We start from the raw sequence: 18,118 nt of genomic DNA on the forward strand, positions 1-18,118 counted from the left end.
AGCCGGACGGGGCTGGCGGAGGGGAGCTGGCCCGCCAGGCGATGCCCCAAGAGTGGGCGTATGGGCAGGGCTTGTCCTATACAGCAACTTCATGGTAAGTGTTCTGCATTAAAGGATTGAAGGGTGTCTCGTGCGCTGCCTGGGCAGGACTGCAGGGCAGGGGGGCAGAGCACCTCTCTGCCAGCTTCAGGGAAGCGTACGAACCTCTCGGGTCCCAGGAAAACCTCGCCTCCCTTACCACAGAGCATTCCCCTTTGCTGCCTGAAACCAGCCTAACGCCGAGCAGTCCAACAACCGGCCCGGCAGCACCGTACGGAAACCCCCTACCCGTGGGGCTGCCCCACTTCTGCCCTCTGCAAATCTCACGGCAAACTTTGTTCTGCCTTCCCACCTGGACAACCAACACCTTGGCTCCAGCCTTCCCGAAAGGCAAACCCTCAAAGCTCTCCATGCCTTCAGCTGGCTCCGCCGGGCTCTCGCTGGACAGAGGAGAGCCTCTGTATCACAGGGGGGCTTATGCAATTTTCTCCCCCCTTCCCTCCACCGAACCCCCGGCACGCAAGAGCACCAAACACCCCACCAGTTTGACCGCTCAAAAGGCTGGAACAGTGCTCTGGATGCAGCTCCCACAGTAACATTTTCATACATGAATCAGTTCAACAAATAAACGTGCTCTGACAAAGGCAATCAGATGTAGTATTCTGTGGCAAGGAAATGAAGGAGCAAGAGAGCAGCTTCGGCGCGGGCAGCGCGAGCATAGGGTTTCACTGACTACAATACTCTAATGAGATAGTTGACTTTCCGTAAGTCATGCTCATCTGGATTTCATTACGAGCCGTGGCTGAGAGCCAGGGCTGAAATGCTCTGGCCCGGGTGCAGGGCAATTTCAAAACAAAATGGACTCCAAACATCTGGAGAAATGAAGAAATTGGGAGAGTAACGTGCAGGGCGCAGGCTCCAGCTGATCCTATGGCATCTCCCCCGTCTGCTGCAGGCAGGGGAGCATCGGCAGCCCCGCTGCTCCGGGAGGCAGAGGCTGCGCCCGGATTTTCAAATAAGGCCACAGATTGAAAGGGTACGCAGTCAACTAAGTATTTCAAAATCACATTTGGCTTAGATCCCCGCCCGCTTGCTCTCTCATAAAAACGACATTCGTTTTCCGACGAATTTCGTCTCCCCTACTTGTGCTGTTAAACACGGATTTCACTCTCTTTGCTACTTAGGGACGTTTGCTTGGCAATGCCGCGGAGCGACGGCAACACGGGCTACGGAGTACTACAGCTCCACTGTCCCCATGTCAGCAGAATAACCGTATCGTCGATTCCGAACACCAGCCCCTACTGCATCTCCTTCCTTATCCTCTGTATCCACTGGGGAAAACAGTAACCCTGTTTCTCCTGCTGCCTGCGGTCACATTTAAGCAACTGCCCTATGACAAGCACTAAGGAAAGGATGAGGAGACTTAACCATAATTTTGGAGCAACTCTAGCAGTTTCTCCAAATGTAGATTTTTCAAGCTGATGTGCTTTTATTCTAATCCCATTAGTCCCTGATAAAAGAAGCATCAAAGCCAACCCACATCTATTAGGAAGCACTCACACTACCCTGGTAACAGTGTAGTCCTAAGACACTCAAACGATCAAATATACATCTAATTTTAAGAAAAAAAAATATGTAATAGTTCCTACACAGGCCATCTGGATTTATCTACCGTGCTTCGGGTAAAGCTCTTGGTTTGTACAGCGCTGTGACCAAACGCACGTGGTCTTCCACCTGCATCACGATGTACGTTTTACACAAATAGGATGGGAAAAACAAGAGAGGAGATCAACACATTCTCAGCGACTACAACCTCTCTGCGTTACTAAAGAGACGCTGTGCTAATTCCCTCCCATCTTAAGAGCTGAGCAAAGGAGCTTTGCAGAACACTGCCCTGGGCTGTGAAAGAGAGGAGAGGCAATGGCAAGCACACGCAGCCCGCACCGTGGCATCCGGAAAGCCTGACCTGTATTCTGCTCCCCATCCCTTGACAAAGCTCATTCGAATGGTGCACATTCTGGTCAGCTGGTACACAGCTTCGAAGCCCTGGTTTACAGACTGAGCCAAGAGAGCGGCGAATTCCTGGTTGTTAAAGATCTTCAAGTTACATCCTGTGAAGAAAAAAAGAACATGACAAGAACAAGGCATTAGCTTAACCAGATTAAGAAATCCCCTTCTTTCTGAGGATGGAAAGAAACTCAGTGCTGCTTTCCCACGTCCTCAGACCACGCGATACCATGCACAGGTCGTTTAAACCCAGCATTTCAGACAAGGAGTCAAGGTTGCCCCATTTGGAGCCCTGCGTCCAGCTCTGGAGCCCTCAGCACAAGGAGGACATGGACCTGTGGGAGCAGGGCCAGAGGAGGGCCACAAAAATGCTCCGAGGGCTGGAGCCCCTCTGCTGTGAGGCCAGGCTGGGAGAGTTGGGGGTGTTCAGCCTGGAGAAGAGAAGGCTGCGGGCAGAGCTGAGTGCGGCCGGTCAGGGCTTAAAGGGGGCCCAGAGGAAAGGGGGGGACAAGATTTTTAGTAGGGCCAGCTGGGACAGGACAAGGGGTATGGCTTTAAACTAAACCAGGGGAGGTTTAGACTGGATCTAAGGAAGAAATTCTTTCCAATGAGGGTGGTGAAACACAGGAACGGGTTGCCCAGTCGGTAGCAGAGGCCCCATCCCTGGGAACATTCCAGGCCAGGTTGGACGGGGCTGTGAGCAACCTGATGTGGTTCAAGGTGTCCCTGCTCCTGCAGGGGGGTTGGGCTGGGTGACCTCTAGGGGTCCCTTCCAACCCAAAACATTCTGTGATTCTGTGATTTCCACAGCTCAGATGCTGAAAAGGAAGCAAACCATATTACAGGGCAGAGAATGACGGATGCTAATGCCCACGCAGCAGACTGCGATCCACACGACCAGACTCGGGATCCTCACGCAGAACCTCCTTCTATCTCCTTTACAATCATTTCCCTCATATTGTGATTTAAAAGCCTAACTATGTCCGTAAAACTTAACAGCAGCAATCGCTACGGGGCCCGAAAGAAAGGAACGCACAGGCTAAAAATAGGAACTTGCGGGTGCTGGATTTGCATGGTGTCCGTCAGCAGAAGTAATGGAGAAATTCTGAAGTGAAACTGCTCTGGCAAGCCAGAAACCCCTTATCAGGATTAAAAAAGGCTGGTAGCAGAGCTGCTTTTGCCGTCATCGTCTCTTAAATGTAACTATCACGCGCCGAAGAATTTTCCTTTAGAACTGGAGTTTTCCCCCAACGTTTAGTCCCAGCTAAAAGACTGAGAACAACTTACCCGACTGTTTTTAGGTGAGGAAGGTGAAATGTAACACTTCAGAGTTTAAATTAATAAATGCACAACTCTTAAAAAAAGCGTGGCTACGCTTGCTTTCTCCCAGATAACCAGAAACAAGTTAAGCTCCGAAACTTGGCACACAACTGATGCTCATTTGGGATTACATAGGAGCCAAGACTGAAAAACAACCATTTGGACTGTGATGAATTGTATTTTTCTAAAAAATCACTTCTGAGCCTACTCTCTTGGGCTGGACTCATACTGTCATCTGTTTTGGGTCGAACTGCGTATAGCCAAGCGTAACCACAGGCAAGAGCTCAGCAGCTGCAGAAACAACTACCCGTTTCTGTGACCGTAAAAGAGCACGGCCCGAGAGCCATGGATCTCGCAGGGAGTCCGAAGGGAAGCGGCGTCGGGCATATTGCAGTCTAAGGGGGGGAAATAAGAAGGGCGAGAGCATCGGGGCCAGGCTGAGCACAAAGAGCCATGGCAAGGGAAGTATAAAAAAAACCCAAAACTTGATCAGGATCAGACTGCCAAGCTGTTGAGCCTTCAGGACGGGGTGGGAACAGGTCTCTCCACGACCGTGCCTGGGAGGAGTGGGTACGAGTTGATCTTGTCAACAAGAGAATGAAGAAACTGGTTCAAACCCAGCACCAATTTGAAGATGAGTCTGAGAAGGCGGCCAAAGACTGTGGCAAAAGTGGGGAGAGCTGGAGTCCAAAAAATGTGCCTGAGATGAATCTACAGCGGAAATGTGGGTTGTTTATATCTTCAGATGTTGACTCCAGCCGGGGCGGACTCTTGTGATGTGGCTGGAGAATTAAGTCATGTTTGCAACACTGGCAGCTGCTTCCTAAGCATCCGAGAAAGGAAACCCGTTAAGATGGGGCAGAGCGCGCAGCGTATGGATCTCTTCTCAAAAGGCTGACAATCTTTATTCAAATATTTCTAAACAAAAAATTTTGTCTTTTAAATATATACATACTTTTAACTGTAAAAAAATCAGCTTTTGTAAGCCCAGCTAAATAGCTAAATTCCCTTTCGATTGGCATCCTCCCATCCTAGCTCTTTTGCACATATCTAACAAAAAAATATTTTCTTCCTAAATAGATGCAGTAAATTCTCTGGCAATCCTTCAGCATACTTTAGACATATGTTTGCTCTAACCAGAACATCAAGGTGCCTGCAAATGCAAGATTTCCCTAGAATGAAACTAATTTACAAGGGGGAGAAGGGAATTTTTATTACAGAACAGAAAAAAGTAACAATTTAGATCTATTATGGGTGAATCTAAATTAAGAAAAATTTCTTATGTTATATTCTTTTACTTAAAGGTATAAACAAAATTATGAACAGGACTATCAGATAATGACAGTGCAATAATGGACTGATAAAACACTGCACGGAACAAGTGGCGGATACTGCTCTTAGTTCTGCTTAGATACTGAAGCACTGTTTCTTCCTACTTGTATGAATGCAGCGCAAGCAACTGGAGCATACACAGTAGCCTCCTTTATCAGCACCTCCATCCTACATGCTAGGATGCATGCCCTGCTCAAGTTGTCTAGTTGCTTACAACAGGGTTCAAGTTTCTGATTCTTGTCAAGAACGGAGGTCAAAAAATCCGTGCCTACCTTGACGAGGAGCTTGCTTTCCGTAGCAAGTCCCCGTTTGCAACCGGCGCAGCCTGCGTAGGTGCCAGACAAGGCAGGCTTCCTTACCTGGTGGAATCTTGCAAACTGTTGCTGGGTGCCAGCCGTAGCGTTGGTTGCAGTTGGGAGACTGGACAAAAATGGCACTGTCACTAAGGCACTCGGCAAACACCTCGCCGCCAATGTAGTAGAGCCTCACTCCTCTTCCTAGGAAACACACGGCACAGTTTTGGTTTAGCTCAGAACCATCAGCTGCAAAATCTGCAAGAAGAGCTGGTAGCGACACAGGCAACCTCTGCGTGAGACAGCCCTCAAAAAGCAGCTGAACCACGGATGATGGAAAATGAAAACCACCTCTTTCGGCTCACCGGGTCATCTCATTAGGGAGCAATAAATTTGCTCGGTGAGCGGGTTAAGCTGAGGAAGGCAGGAGGACCAATTTATAAAGTCAGAATTGCACTCTCTGGCCCCACTGTCCATCACAGCCTGGACTGCATATATTCACCACCTCACAGCCTGCTTACTGCAAACATACATGTCTCTGATATTTTCCATATGAATGTTCTATCAGTTACCATATGGGTTTTAACCTTTTCTGAAAGTCATCGCAGCTGGATACAACTGTTTGTTTATTTACTTAGTGATGTGGAATTAAATTATACAGCGTTTTCAAATCATTGCCTTTTTATCGAGATTCCCATTGTACACAAGGACGAACGTACATTTCCCATAGGAGTTAACATAAATTATTAAAATCTCAGTTAATAAAGAAACAAATTTCAGGAATACGTCTTTGTTGCTCAAACAAACGTTTTCTGGGGTCTTACATTCCTATTTGAGTATCTTGCTTTCAGTCTTCCATAGGGCACAAGGAGCCTGCTGAATTTAAAGACTGATTTCTGAATCTTGGGGTTTTTTTTAGGGTTGGGGGGCTTCAGTGTGAGAAATCGTATTAGAAACAAGTAAGGAAAGATCCTCCTGTATGAAATTTACTGCTCAGGAAAGGGTAGAAAGGGGAGCAAAATCACAACAAAAAGCAGGTTCATTTTTGAGAGAAGTCAGCAGAAAACACAGCAAAGCGTAAGCAATTTTGCCTTTTCTTAAAATTGCATAAATCTGGGATATTCAATTTAGTGCAAGTTTAACTGAAAACAAAACTGAATGTTACCTTGCAGTATAAGCAGGAAAAGTGGAAATTGAGATGAAAATCAAGGAACTAAGTTTCCATTTAAAAAAGAACAGTCAGATAGGAAATAAAATAGGCAAGGGGGGAACAGGGATACAGAAGATTATCACGAACATCCAGCCAAATATAGTTCGGAAGAGTGCACATAAAAGTTTCAATTCTGTCTCTATTACATGCAGCAATTTTAGTGTGCCTCAGTGCATTTTTTTATTATACTTTTATGAAAAAATACAATTAGTGTTCCTTATGGAAGATTAGCCTGCTAAAACACCGTTCAAACACTGCAGTGTTCTAAAACTGACCAAGCTGCGTGCCAATCAGGTCAATAAAAAGCTTGACATGCAGGTCTCCTCCTTCCATCCCTGGGGGTGTTTAAAAGTCAGGCAGATGAGGTGCTTAGGGACAGGGTTTAGTGGTGGGATGGCAGGGTTAGGTTGGGGTTGGTGATCCTAAAGGGCTTTTCCAACCTCAACCATTCAATGATTCCATGAAACAGAAATTACCAATGTGTCGTCTTGTGAGTTCCACTGCTGCGTTTCTGTTCACGTTGGACAGTAAACCAAGGCAGAAGCGTTCAGAATTAGATGGGTCGGTGAAACCATCCACGGTCATAGAGGGCTGGGAGGCGTGGAAAGTCTCTCCCACTCGCTGGTTGAGTTCGTAGTAGGATATCGAGCACCAGAAAGCTGGCTCGCAGTAGGTAACAGGCTGCAGATCTGCACAAAATACAAAGCAAAATGAATCACAGGCCCTCAGGAGGGGAGGGATGAAAAAAAAGCGACTGTTTTGAAATATTGTTTTGCTTCATTCCTTGGGCTCACTGTAACCATCAAACTTTAATTACTTGACAGATTTTAATGGACCGCAGCTAGAAAGTTACATCACCCCTGAAGCTTTTGGCACGGAACAATCACGAACAGTCAAAGACATTAGTCGCTTAGCAAGTGGGGTGTCACCTAACTATCCTCATACTTGGAGAAAATTTTAAAAAAAACCCAACAACTTAGCTTTACTATGAAATGTGGGATCACTTTTAGGTAAGAAAAGGAGGAAACAGAAGACCTTAGAAAGCACAGACCACAAACCTGCTTCCAGTAACACAGGTATCCGGAACGCTAATGCTGTGCCCTTACACCAAGTGGCCAGCGAGTCCAGCTTTCGTTCCTACTGACTCTGTTGTGATCTCTCTGGCACTGATGAAACCAGTGGAGTTGTCTGCAAGACGCACCAAATTGTATGCAACACGGGGCATCAAAGTAATTTAAAAATTAGATCCTTTCTTCTAGTCCATTTGATCTCAAAGTTTCAAAAGAAAATTCCCCAGAAGTGATGACACATCTCTTTTATTGGGGTTATGGTTTGACTCAGCCTGTGGACCAAAGTGAAAGGACCAAAGTTCACGAGCAGACTGAAGCAGTCTTGGGAAGACAACACTTCATCGGCACACAAGGTGGGACATTCAAATGGCATGGAATGATTTCACTGCTCCCACTGAGGCCAATGAGATTTCAGCAGAGGAAGGCTCAAGTCTTCTTGGAAATACTGCACTAGATGGTGCCCAGTCCTGCCATAAGCCAAGAATCTGCTGAGCAGAGGAAGTGGAAAGCAGGCTAAGCTCATTGGTAGTGCTCTATTCTCCACATTCGGTGCAAGAAATAAAAGCCAGAGAAGAATTCCCTCCAGTCCTCCCCTCAATTTATCACTCCATCCCCATTCAAATGGCGCTCAAGAGCAGAACAGAGCAACTTCCCATCTGGCCAAATAGTTGACATCAATCAGCAAACCCCAGCTTTTCCCACAGGCTTTCCCATCTGGTGCTCCTGCAAGGCTTAGGTGAATCTGGGGCTTAAGAGATCAGGTCCAAAAAATCAGGCTTAGGTGAATCTGGGGCTTAAGAGATCAGGTCCAAAAAAAATCAGACAGGTTTTTACCATCCCAGCCTCCTCTCATTCTGAAGAGGAGTGTCTCTACAGAGGCCTGAGAGTCATTTCTCATCTGGTACCTGCTGTTACTCCGTAACTTTTAGAAAGAGGTTGAAGCAGCCTGGCTCCAGCCAAAAGACGTTCTGGTTTCCTCTCTATTGGTGTGGTGCATGCGATCACAAAGTAGCTAATAATCAGAAAAAACCTTTGGTTTCTGCTTTGTTACAAGCTTTGCTGACAGCAAATAAGGAATTGAATAAAAGTGCATCTGGGGAACTCTGTAATCCTTAGCAGATCTTCAAAGTCCATGAATTCTGGAGCTTATACTCATTCCCAGCTTCCTTCTCTCTCTTTCCTTAATTGTATCATCCAAAAGAAAAACGCTCTATCAGAAGCAAAGCCCGAGGTTCCTGCTCTCCTCCACACATTACACCCACAAAGGAAAAAGCGTTACCTTTCTCTTAGGGAAATGGACGCTCAAAGTGAAAGCCAGCAGGAGGCAGTGCAATGGAACAGGGGTTGCTACATCAATTTAAGGGATCTGGTAAGCACACCCGCCCTTCCTTCACATTTTCAACGATTTTACAGCCTAAAGCAAGCCCCTCTCCGGACGTGCACAGACGATACCGAGCACATCCAGGGGTCACACAAGTTCACTGCCTCTGCCTTTTTCTCTTGTATGGTGTATTTGGTTGGGAAACTGCCACCTCAGGCGTATTTCTCCAATACCAGCCTCATTTCATCATTAAGAGCAGTGGTGTCCAGCGACAGGACTAGGGGCAATGGATGCAAACTGAAACACGAGAGGTTTCAGTTGAATATGAGGAAGAACTTCTTCACTCTGAGGGTGGCAGAGCACTGGAACAGGCTGCCCAGGGAGGTTGTGGAGTCTCCTTCTCTGGAGATATTCAAAGCCCGCCTGGATGAAGTCCTGTGTAGCATGCTCTAGGTGAACCTGCTTTAGCAGGGGGGTTGGACTAGATGATCTCCTGAGGTCCCTTCCAACCCTTGTGATTCTGTGATTCTGTGAAGAGCTGCGGTCGGCAGCAGTGATCTGTGCACATCCTAACTGGCTCTGGGCTCCACGTGACGCCGGTGCGATTTGTGTAAGAGGCATGGCAAATACCAGCACTCATCGCAGGCTCTTAAGGTGTGTCCACCCACTTCAGAAAACAGACTGTGCTCCACAGGACTGCTCTCTTACGCCACAGCAAGTGCCTTTCTAATTGAAAGGCCGCTCAGCTCCAGAAAAATCAAATCAACTTTTGTCAATCCTCAAGTCATGTCCTCAGCTTGGTACAAGTTATAAAAGCACCGTAGCCTGTACTGCTCTCTATGGTTTCGTGGTCCTTTCCTTCAGAAACCACCTCCGCTTGGTTGCGGCTCAAGGGAACTGTGGATTCCTCACTGAAGGATGTATGGAAATTTTATGTCCAGCTTATTTGCAACTTGAGGAAAGACACAAACCAACACATCCTATTTTGAAGAAAACCTTGTATCTAAAAAATGCAACTGAGCTTTTAATGATGCTGCTTTCTCCTGTGATTTGTGGTCTTAGGCTTTGGCTTAAGCTGCCATGGGATGGGCGAGTCACCTCTTGTGTTAGAGCTGTCCTGTATATTCATTTTCAGTTTATGGATTTATTGTTTGGGGAAAAGTAAGAGAACGTAGCTCTGCTGAAGCCAAAGAAGTCTGAAGGGGTACACAATCAACTAAACCATGATGCATTAAACCCAAGCAAATCCTGCCTTGAGTTGTCTCCGTACAATTTCAACCTTGACTCACTATAGCTTTGCTTTCACAAGCGGCCGCTGGGCGCTGGGATGCGCCCTGTACCACATCTTCCCTACAAGTACTACACGTTCAGCTGCGGAGGGAAAAAAATCTGCTGGCTGCTTTGCACGCTCTACAAGGTGATCTCTAAGCGTAAGAGCGGGTGTTATCCTGGTCCCAGTTAATGCGTTTGATATGCAATGTGTATCAGACGTTACTGAGAGATGTTATCCAGCTGGATTAGCGGCAGCCACATTAATTCTAACTCCCTCTTCAGAAAGGAAAAGATAAAGAGGTGTGCACACTCCCTTCCCCTCCGTACTTTGAGCAGGGCTGCCTTTTCACTGCCTTGGGAAATAGTGTTTCAACACGGGGAGTAACAGAGGCTCGTGTTACTGATGGATTTGACCACAGGGTATGTGCTTATTTCACTTACAGCTTTTGCGTCAAGTCTTTCGTGGAGCAAACACTGACAATGGATTTCCTGTACACCAGGGGACTGCCTCACTCCAAAATAACAATACGCACGCAACCTCAGGCCTGGCCCTCGGCCAGCATCAACTCCCTGACTTCATTCCGAATGTCCACATAATGCTGGCAAGTCCTTTCATTTCAGTTGGTTTCTGTATTTTCTCCAGTTTGTACTTCAGTAATACAGAGGAGATCATTGGGTATCTGTTAACTTACAGAAGAGATCATCGGATTTCTCTAACTTCCACTTAAAGCTTATGTTTGAGAACTGAAAGTCTGGACCAAAACTAGAATTCTACCAAATCAAATGCAGAAGTTGAGAGGAGGAAAGGAAAAAAAAAAAAAAAAAAAAATAATCCCAGTCTGTTACCTTGCCACACATTTGTGCCTGTGAACGGAACAGTGAAACTCCCTAAATTCCTTCAAACCCATATTGCAGTCTTACAGCTTTATGCTGAAATACAGACATTGCTCCTCAAACAAACCTAGTTTCTATTGTCCCAGTTGGTTTGCCTCACGCTGGTTTTATCGCCTTTGTAATTCTCTGGAACGTGGCCATGGGATTTAAGTCCAAAGTTCAGCTTACACAAAGTAAACTGTCTTCAAAGCTTCAGGTAGTTCTGGTCAAATAAATGGGACATCAAGACTGTGACATTATTTTCTTAATGGCAAAACGGCAAAATCCCACCGCACTCCACTGCTGAGAGCTTGCTGATAATTTTCCTCATTGCACACTGCTGTTTTTTTTAAATTTCTATTCCATTTTCTTAACAAACACACAGAGAAAGCCTGATTAAACTTCTGCAGATCAAAATACAGCCCTAGACCCTGGAGCGTTCTGCTTATCCACACGATTACATAGCACAGCAAAAGCAGGAGCGCTGCGGGTCACCTGCCGCCAACTAACTTTGGTCTTACTGGAGAGAGAACCTGCAAAGCTGAGAAAAGTTCTGCTCTCACAGCCTGGGCAACACCTTCCTGGGCCGCAGAGACCGTGGGGCTGGGGGTCTGGTGGGCTGCTGGTGTTTTCACCTGACGCTGCTGTAAGCAGCTCCTTACTTTCGGCACGCCAGCTCCAAGGTATGGATGATGACAGTTCTGTTATTTGACAGTTTTAAGAGTTGCTCAGCAACATGCCATTTCATATTTATTTTTTAGCTTCCTCATATGCAAAAATTTACAATAGGTTTTTTTAAAAGAGACGAGAACTTCTTGATTTGTGGAAGCTCTTGCCTAAGAGCAATAAATATTTGGTTTGCAAAACTTAAAGGTATCTTTTAATGTTGGCAAGTTAAAATGCTTTTCTGATGTCTGCTCTTCAGGCTACCAAGAGATTCCTTGTGGTTAACCAGCTTCACCTGCTCCTACTTAAGCTTTTGTCACCAGACAGCATGTTGGACATCTGACAGTCCCATCAGCTGGGCAGCCTGTGTTCATAACCAGTGTCCCTGCTAGAAAGGGTACGCGCTGGGGCCTCTTTCCTAGAAACTCCTTTCTGCCTTATGCAAGGCAGATGCCACAGTTAACGTGCCAGGTTGGTTTTGTTACATGTAATTGGCTTTTTATTTTTAGGTTGGAAAAAAAAAAAAAGCTAGAAATTCCCATCAACTCCTAGGCAGCACGCTGGAGCATAATGGATTCAGACAAAAAAGAAAAAAAAGAAAAAGGAAAAAAAGGAAATAAAAATAAGTCCGCCATGCATTCTCTTCTTAGGCTTTAAAAGTCAAAGCAAATAAAAATTTAGTGGCACCGCGGCAATATATTCCATGCTTTGGAAAAAAAAATAAGGCGAGAAAATAAATCCCCCCTTCAACAGCCCCAAGATAGCCACAAGTCAGCCAATGACTAACAAATTCTGGAGCAGTGTCAAAGTACCCTGTGCCAGGATTAAAAGCATATGTAAACTTTACGGCTATGGTTATTCAAGAGTAATCTCAAGTGACCTCTCTCTGTCTGCTGGCTTAATGAACACTTAGAGAACTGATCCTGCAGCTAGCCAGAGCCCTGAGTGCTTTTTATGACAGACCGTTGAGAGCAATTTCAAATAGGGTAAGAGCTCAAACCGATGAAGATCAGACCTTTTATGTCTGCAGGTATGAAAATAAAGGGCAGAGCCATTTGAGAAGATAACAGAGGTTCAGAGAGAGCCAGAAAACCTCTAACAGTATCTTGAAGTTAAAGGCCCTGTTCAACTGTTATGGCCCTGTTATGGCCTCAAGTTGTGCCAGGGCAGGTTTAGGTTGGACACTGGGAAAAATTCCTTCCCCGAAAGGGCTGTCAGGCACTGGAAAGGGCTGCCCAGGGAAGGAGTCAAGTCCCCATCCCTGGGGAGCGTGGCAGACGTGGTGCTGAGGGACAGGGTTTAGTGGTGGGATGGCAGGGTTAGGGGAACAGTTGGGGTTGGTGATCTTAAAGGGCTTTTCCAACCTCAACGATTCAATGATTCTATTCTATGATTCTAACTGCTACTTATTCATCTTCAGCTTTCCTCCTATTTACTGTCTACAGGTTATGGAGTAGATCAGTGATATCAGTGGTCTAGTATAGCACTTAGGACTAGACTATCTTCCTGGTGTCCAAGATGGACTTAGGTGGGGGAAAGATGACTCAAGATTGCAGCAAACTTGAGTTTGCTTGAAAAAACCCAACTGGCTGGTCAGTCAGACAAATCCCACAGTGCATCTGTGGTTTGTGGCATCTCAACTACAAGGTTCCTCCAGGCTCGTTGGAGTGTAAGACCCCACAAACACCTCTGATGCTCAGGTAAGGTGCTGGCATGCCGGCCCTCTCTCCATTTATTTGGACTCCCCAGCTGCACACCAACCAACTAGCCTCCTCCACTTTGGTCTGCTCAGACCATGCTCAATTCCATACCATAACAACTTACGCACCTGGGCCATCAGTTGTACCAGTGGTTTAGGGCACTGGGACACAAGGGGCTCTGGGCTCCTTTATCCCTACATGCTCGAGGGACGCCCCTTGGGTAGACTTACCCTGGGGTCTGACACCGTACCAGCACTCATAGTTTTGTTAGGAGTCCCCAAGCCACTGCCACCCAAACCCTCCAAGCCATGCCTATCTGCCCTGTGTAACTGCACACTTGCTGTGCTGGGGACGTGGGTTTGCCTCTGAGCTGGGTTGATGTGAGGATTCGCTGCCTTTCAGCCAAGCAGACGATTGCCTGAGCTGGTGAAGTAGGTGCAGGCAAGTCTGTTGCTCTGAACCTCAGCCCCCCGTCCACAATACATGGGTGGCAGCATTTGCCCTATGATAGGTGCAACACAAAGTTAATAAACGTAAGGGAGACCAGCAAGCACTACAAATTTACACAGTAACTTTCCAGGAGACAAAATTTAACCTTAGTCCCTGTCCTTTAAAAACACAAGAACACAAAACCACCAGCAAAACAGGCTGACATATTCCTTGTAAACTCATGTAATCAAACAAGTGTATTTTTGCCGCAGTCCTTCGCTCATTCTTTCTGGTATTTGTCTGCCAACATTTCTTAGTTTTTCATTTGACTCTCTGATGTACGTTCAGATTTCTTTTTTTCACATAAGAGTTACTATGAACCACTGTTATCGTGGTGCAGAGGATTAGCAGAAAGGAACACCAACAGTGCTCACCACCTCATCAAAAGCGCACAGCCTCAAGAAATAACATCATCATTAAAATGTCACTATCTCGACTGTAATTACACACAGTTCTCAAGATCACATGCTTACCCAGATTATTGTGTGCTGGAGACATAGGGTTTGGTGATAAGTTTGGAGAACCTGAAAATCAAGATGTTATTATTAGTACCATGGCATCCACACAAGGAAAAACACTTGCACAAAATCTTCAGTGCTGCCCAGGCTTATTGGAGGGATAACCCACCTCTCACTAAAGTCTCGTTTCGTGACACCAGCAGCTTCTCTGATGTTGATTACACTTCACATGAGCTTCCAAATGCTATTATTGACAACATCAACTTGCTACAGCTGCAATACTGCTAAGCATCTTCATAACGCATTCACTTAAGCTTAACCCATTCATTTTCAACACGGAGCATGCAGCTGCCTCCTTTACTTTCACTGGCATTATCAAAACTCCAGCCACCATCATGACAGCTACAGTCAAACCCAGTCAGCTGGGCATCTGAGAGCTTGACTTTACATTGCTAGGCACAAACCATACTCGTAAGAGTCGAAAACATACCCCTTAATAGCAACAATTCTTACTGGTTTTGGGACAATGGAATATTGGATCAAGCTATACAGAGCTGACCAAAGAACTGTCAGAATTTTATCCCCAATCATTTCAATTTGGTCCAAAAATTCTATGCATATATTCCGAATATCTGCACTTGGACATCCAGAGCAATTTCCAGTCTCTGGTTGGCACATGGATGCAGGCATGTGGTACAGCCCGTTTTTTCTGTTCTTCTCACATTGAGTTTGGCTGGTTTCTTTAAAATGTGGTTGTTTTTTTTTTCTATAAAGAGGGAAGTCCATGGCATCTGAAGGAAGGGATATAGCATTTGAACATAAATTGGGTATTTATAGCATCTTCCAGACCAACCCTATTCCAGTCCACTTTCCCAAAAAGCCATACATACATTCCACATGTCAACCACATTACCAGTAATTGTATGCACTAAAATGGTTTGTGTCAATGGGCTTATGTTTGATGTACAAACCAACCCACACTGCCTTCCTCCATCTGTATAACTGCGGTGAAAGACTGCAAATCAGTCATCCCTCTTTTAGAATCCCACGTATGCTCTAGAGCTGAAGGCATGCACAGAAACCAAGGTATTTGTGCGCAGTATTTGCATTAATTAGGTTCTGCATGTCTGTCTGTACGTGAGTGCCGTGTATTTGCATATCCCTCTTGTAAAGCATCAGCCCTTCTAACCAGGGACATGTTTTTGCTTTCAAGCAAAAGTTTTACGAATTCGGAGGCTGATTCAGTGGTTCGTACTCATAAGCACCACTCAGATCAATAAGATGCCTTAAACTGTTACTCCCAGAAAGATGAGACCTGGATGTTTAATTTGAAAGTGTTGATACAGGTTAGCATGAACACTAAGGCTGCTCATTCTAAACCTGGTTATTGTTTTCTTGGCAATGAGAGAGAACCGAGACTTTCAACTTTCTTCGGGATATATCCACTAAATGATAAACCCATTTAAAACCAAACCTCCTACTGGTCATTTAAATTACAGTTAAACAGGACATTTTGGCATGTAAACAACAAAATTATCAGAAAAATGCCTCTGCAGGGAAGTGCCAGCTACGTGCAAAATTTTCACATGCGTACAGATGCATGGACACAAACACAACACATACTATCATCCTTAGATGTCTCCCCGCTGTTTCTGGTTCCTCCTTAGTACTACTGCCTGATGCTGGACGTTGGGGAGAACAGGAACACGCTGTATCTTTCACCAGCAGCTCTAAAACATACAGCCCTGTGCCTTACAGGAGATGTCAGGCTGCATTTGCATTCCAACAGGGATAAAATTCCTCCAACCGCCATCTGACCTTCAGTGCCTCAAAGAAAAACTTTAAAAGAATCTCTGACATGTCCTAGAAAGCTGCAGCAAATGGCTGAAGATGACTTACCTGCATCCATGCTGGGGTTCATCTGGTGGTCACTAGTTTCTCCATCCTCACTCAAGTAGCCTGGAGGAGGTGTCTCTAGAAGTAGAAAATGATCATACTGTCATTGCAACTGGATGCAAAGTCTGGATTTTGGAGACCAAAACCATTTACTTTATTATTCACATGGAGCTAAATTTCTTTTTTATTACTTTTCTTCCTCAAGCTGCTGAAAGGAGGAGCTGACACAACAAGGATGATAGCCATAGCGTATTTGTGAGTAACAGAGGAGGGGAAACAAAAAAAATGTGGATTTTCAGTCCCATAAAACTTTAAGCCATGTAGGCAGTTTTCTGTCCACATATTTTTCCTCTCCTGGTGTGCAGCTGCATAGCTTGTCCATGCAAATAAGGTGTAAATTGCTTGTAAAAGAGATACATAAATAGAAGAGCTCAATTCCATCAGAAATTTAGAGAGTTTTACTCAAATTAAAATGGCTGAATTCCATTCGAATCTAAACTTGCTAAGGGGAACATCAGCTTTAGATTTCCCAATAAAATGAGTACGTATACTGAGTGTACTGAAGGGAAGAGGTGAGTTTAAAGAAAACAAACCAAAACTATAAACAGCACTCTTGTGTGTCTCCATTTACAGCTTTCATCTATTTTTGTATAGGTTCCCACTCCTTAGCTTCATAGTAACGATGGAAAGAAAGACTTTCCAGTCATTCAGCTTGGCGTACATAGACACGATCCACTGTGCTATATGACCCTTTTCCCTCCGCTTGCTGTATGGAAGACATACAGTACCTGGAATGTAGTTGCTCTGTGGCTCGATACCTGCTGGGAAGTTAGTGTTCTCTGGAATAGAATGACTATAATCATCTAACGGCGGGAACTCAGCTGGGATCTCTGTGTGCCGAGGCACCAGCACTGGAGGTAACACTGCAGAAAGGGAAAAGGAAAAAAAAAAAAAAATAGAACAGCATTAACAGCTTTAAAATAAAATGACTGAAACCCTAGAAAATGAAGAGAAACCAGTTTGGAGAAACACCCTTAAATACATGCAACACCAAAGTCGCTAATTAAGGGCCACAATTTGATACTTGCTTCTGAAATAACAGCAGCAGTTAAAGATGCTATTCTTAACATACCTCAGCTGGGGACGGGATATGTGCTTATCTGAACACACCTAGTCTGTCTGCCCCTTCTGAGGCAAAGGAACAGGTCTTCTTGAAAAACCATCTAAGAGAAGTTACACTACATGATTCAAAAGGAATAAATTGCACATAAAATGGAACAGCAAGGTGGGATTAGCATAAACATCCAGACTGGTTCTGCAGATTTGTACTGACACGCAGCAGAACTATCTGCAGTTCCAGACGAAAGTGTCTTCAGAGGTAGAGGGAGACTTCAGAACGGGAAGTTCAGTTGTGCTGGGAGATATTCTTCGATCCACTCCAACTTAACAGTAAGTTTATCCTTAATTTAATGCCAACAATTAGGGATGCATACAACACTGCCGTAGTTCATACTTGTACCTACTACGTGTGTGAGTTGTTTTCGTGCACACGATGCCAAATTAGGAACCTGGCAACAATGCAGCCTGCTTGACTAGGATTTTATCAATTTAAAATGGTATTTCCCCCCTGAGTGCAGATTCATAAATTATTCCACTCTGTACAGTAAGAGATTATCATCAATAATGGATACACTTTGGTTTTAAAACCCTACGCCTGCTGCTTTATTCCATTTTGAAATGCACTTATAAATCCCTTATGTTGGTCCTGAGAAGCTGAGGTATCCACACACAGGGTCAGCAGTACCTGGGGTTTCCACTCTTTGGTAATGATAAGGATTCACGCAGACTTCATCCTTCTTCATGTTAAAGGCGTACTCGCACATCTCCATGGCACGCAACTCATGGTGGCTATGGAGGTCCGGCCATCGCCACAGCCGGCAGTAGATCACATGGGGAAGACCTTTCCGGTGAGATACTTGCAACCGGCCATCTAATGATCTGCAGACAGAACATCAAAATGATAGCATTAATGACCCTGGCATTAGTACGTGGGTAGTACTGACCACATCCCATCAAACGCTACATGGGGGAACTTCATCTGAAGACTGCAGGCTTCAGCAGGAGGTTGAAACCATAGGCTCCCCAGCCGCTTCGGTATCCTGACACAATCCC

General features: G+C 45.2%; 1 protein-coding gene across 1 annotated transcript in view; it reads right to left on the reverse strand.

Moving 5' to 3' along the window:
- The window catches only part of SMAD3 (SMAD family member 3), a 19,259-nt gene extending 1,424 nt beyond the window's left edge, over positions 1-17,835 (reverse strand). Inside the window, exons 1-7 of the mRNA XM_035893214.1 lie at positions 17,751-17,835; positions 16,735-16,869; positions 15,950-16,024; positions 14,066-14,116; positions 6,678-6,890; positions 5,058-5,195; positions 2,006-2,150 (exon numbers count right to left, since the gene is read on the reverse strand). Of these exons, the coding sequence (XP_035749107.1) occupies positions 2,006-2,150; positions 5,058-5,195; positions 6,678-6,890; positions 14,066-14,116; positions 15,950-16,024; positions 16,735-16,869; positions 17,751-17,835 (842 nt within the window). The remainder of the gene's footprint in view (positions 1-2,005; positions 2,151-5,057; positions 5,196-6,677; positions 6,891-14,065; positions 14,117-15,949; positions 16,025-16,734; positions 16,870-17,750) is intronic.
- Between the last annotated feature and the right edge of the window lie 283 nt (positions 17,836-18,118).

This window comes from Egretta garzetta, unplaced genomic scaffold, assembly GCF_000687185.1.
Source record: "Egretta garzetta isolate BGI_Z169 unplaced genomic scaffold, ASM68718v1 scaffold634, whole genome shotgun sequence".
NCBI lineage: Eukaryota > Metazoa > Chordata > Aves > Pelecaniformes > Ardeidae > Egretta > Egretta garzetta.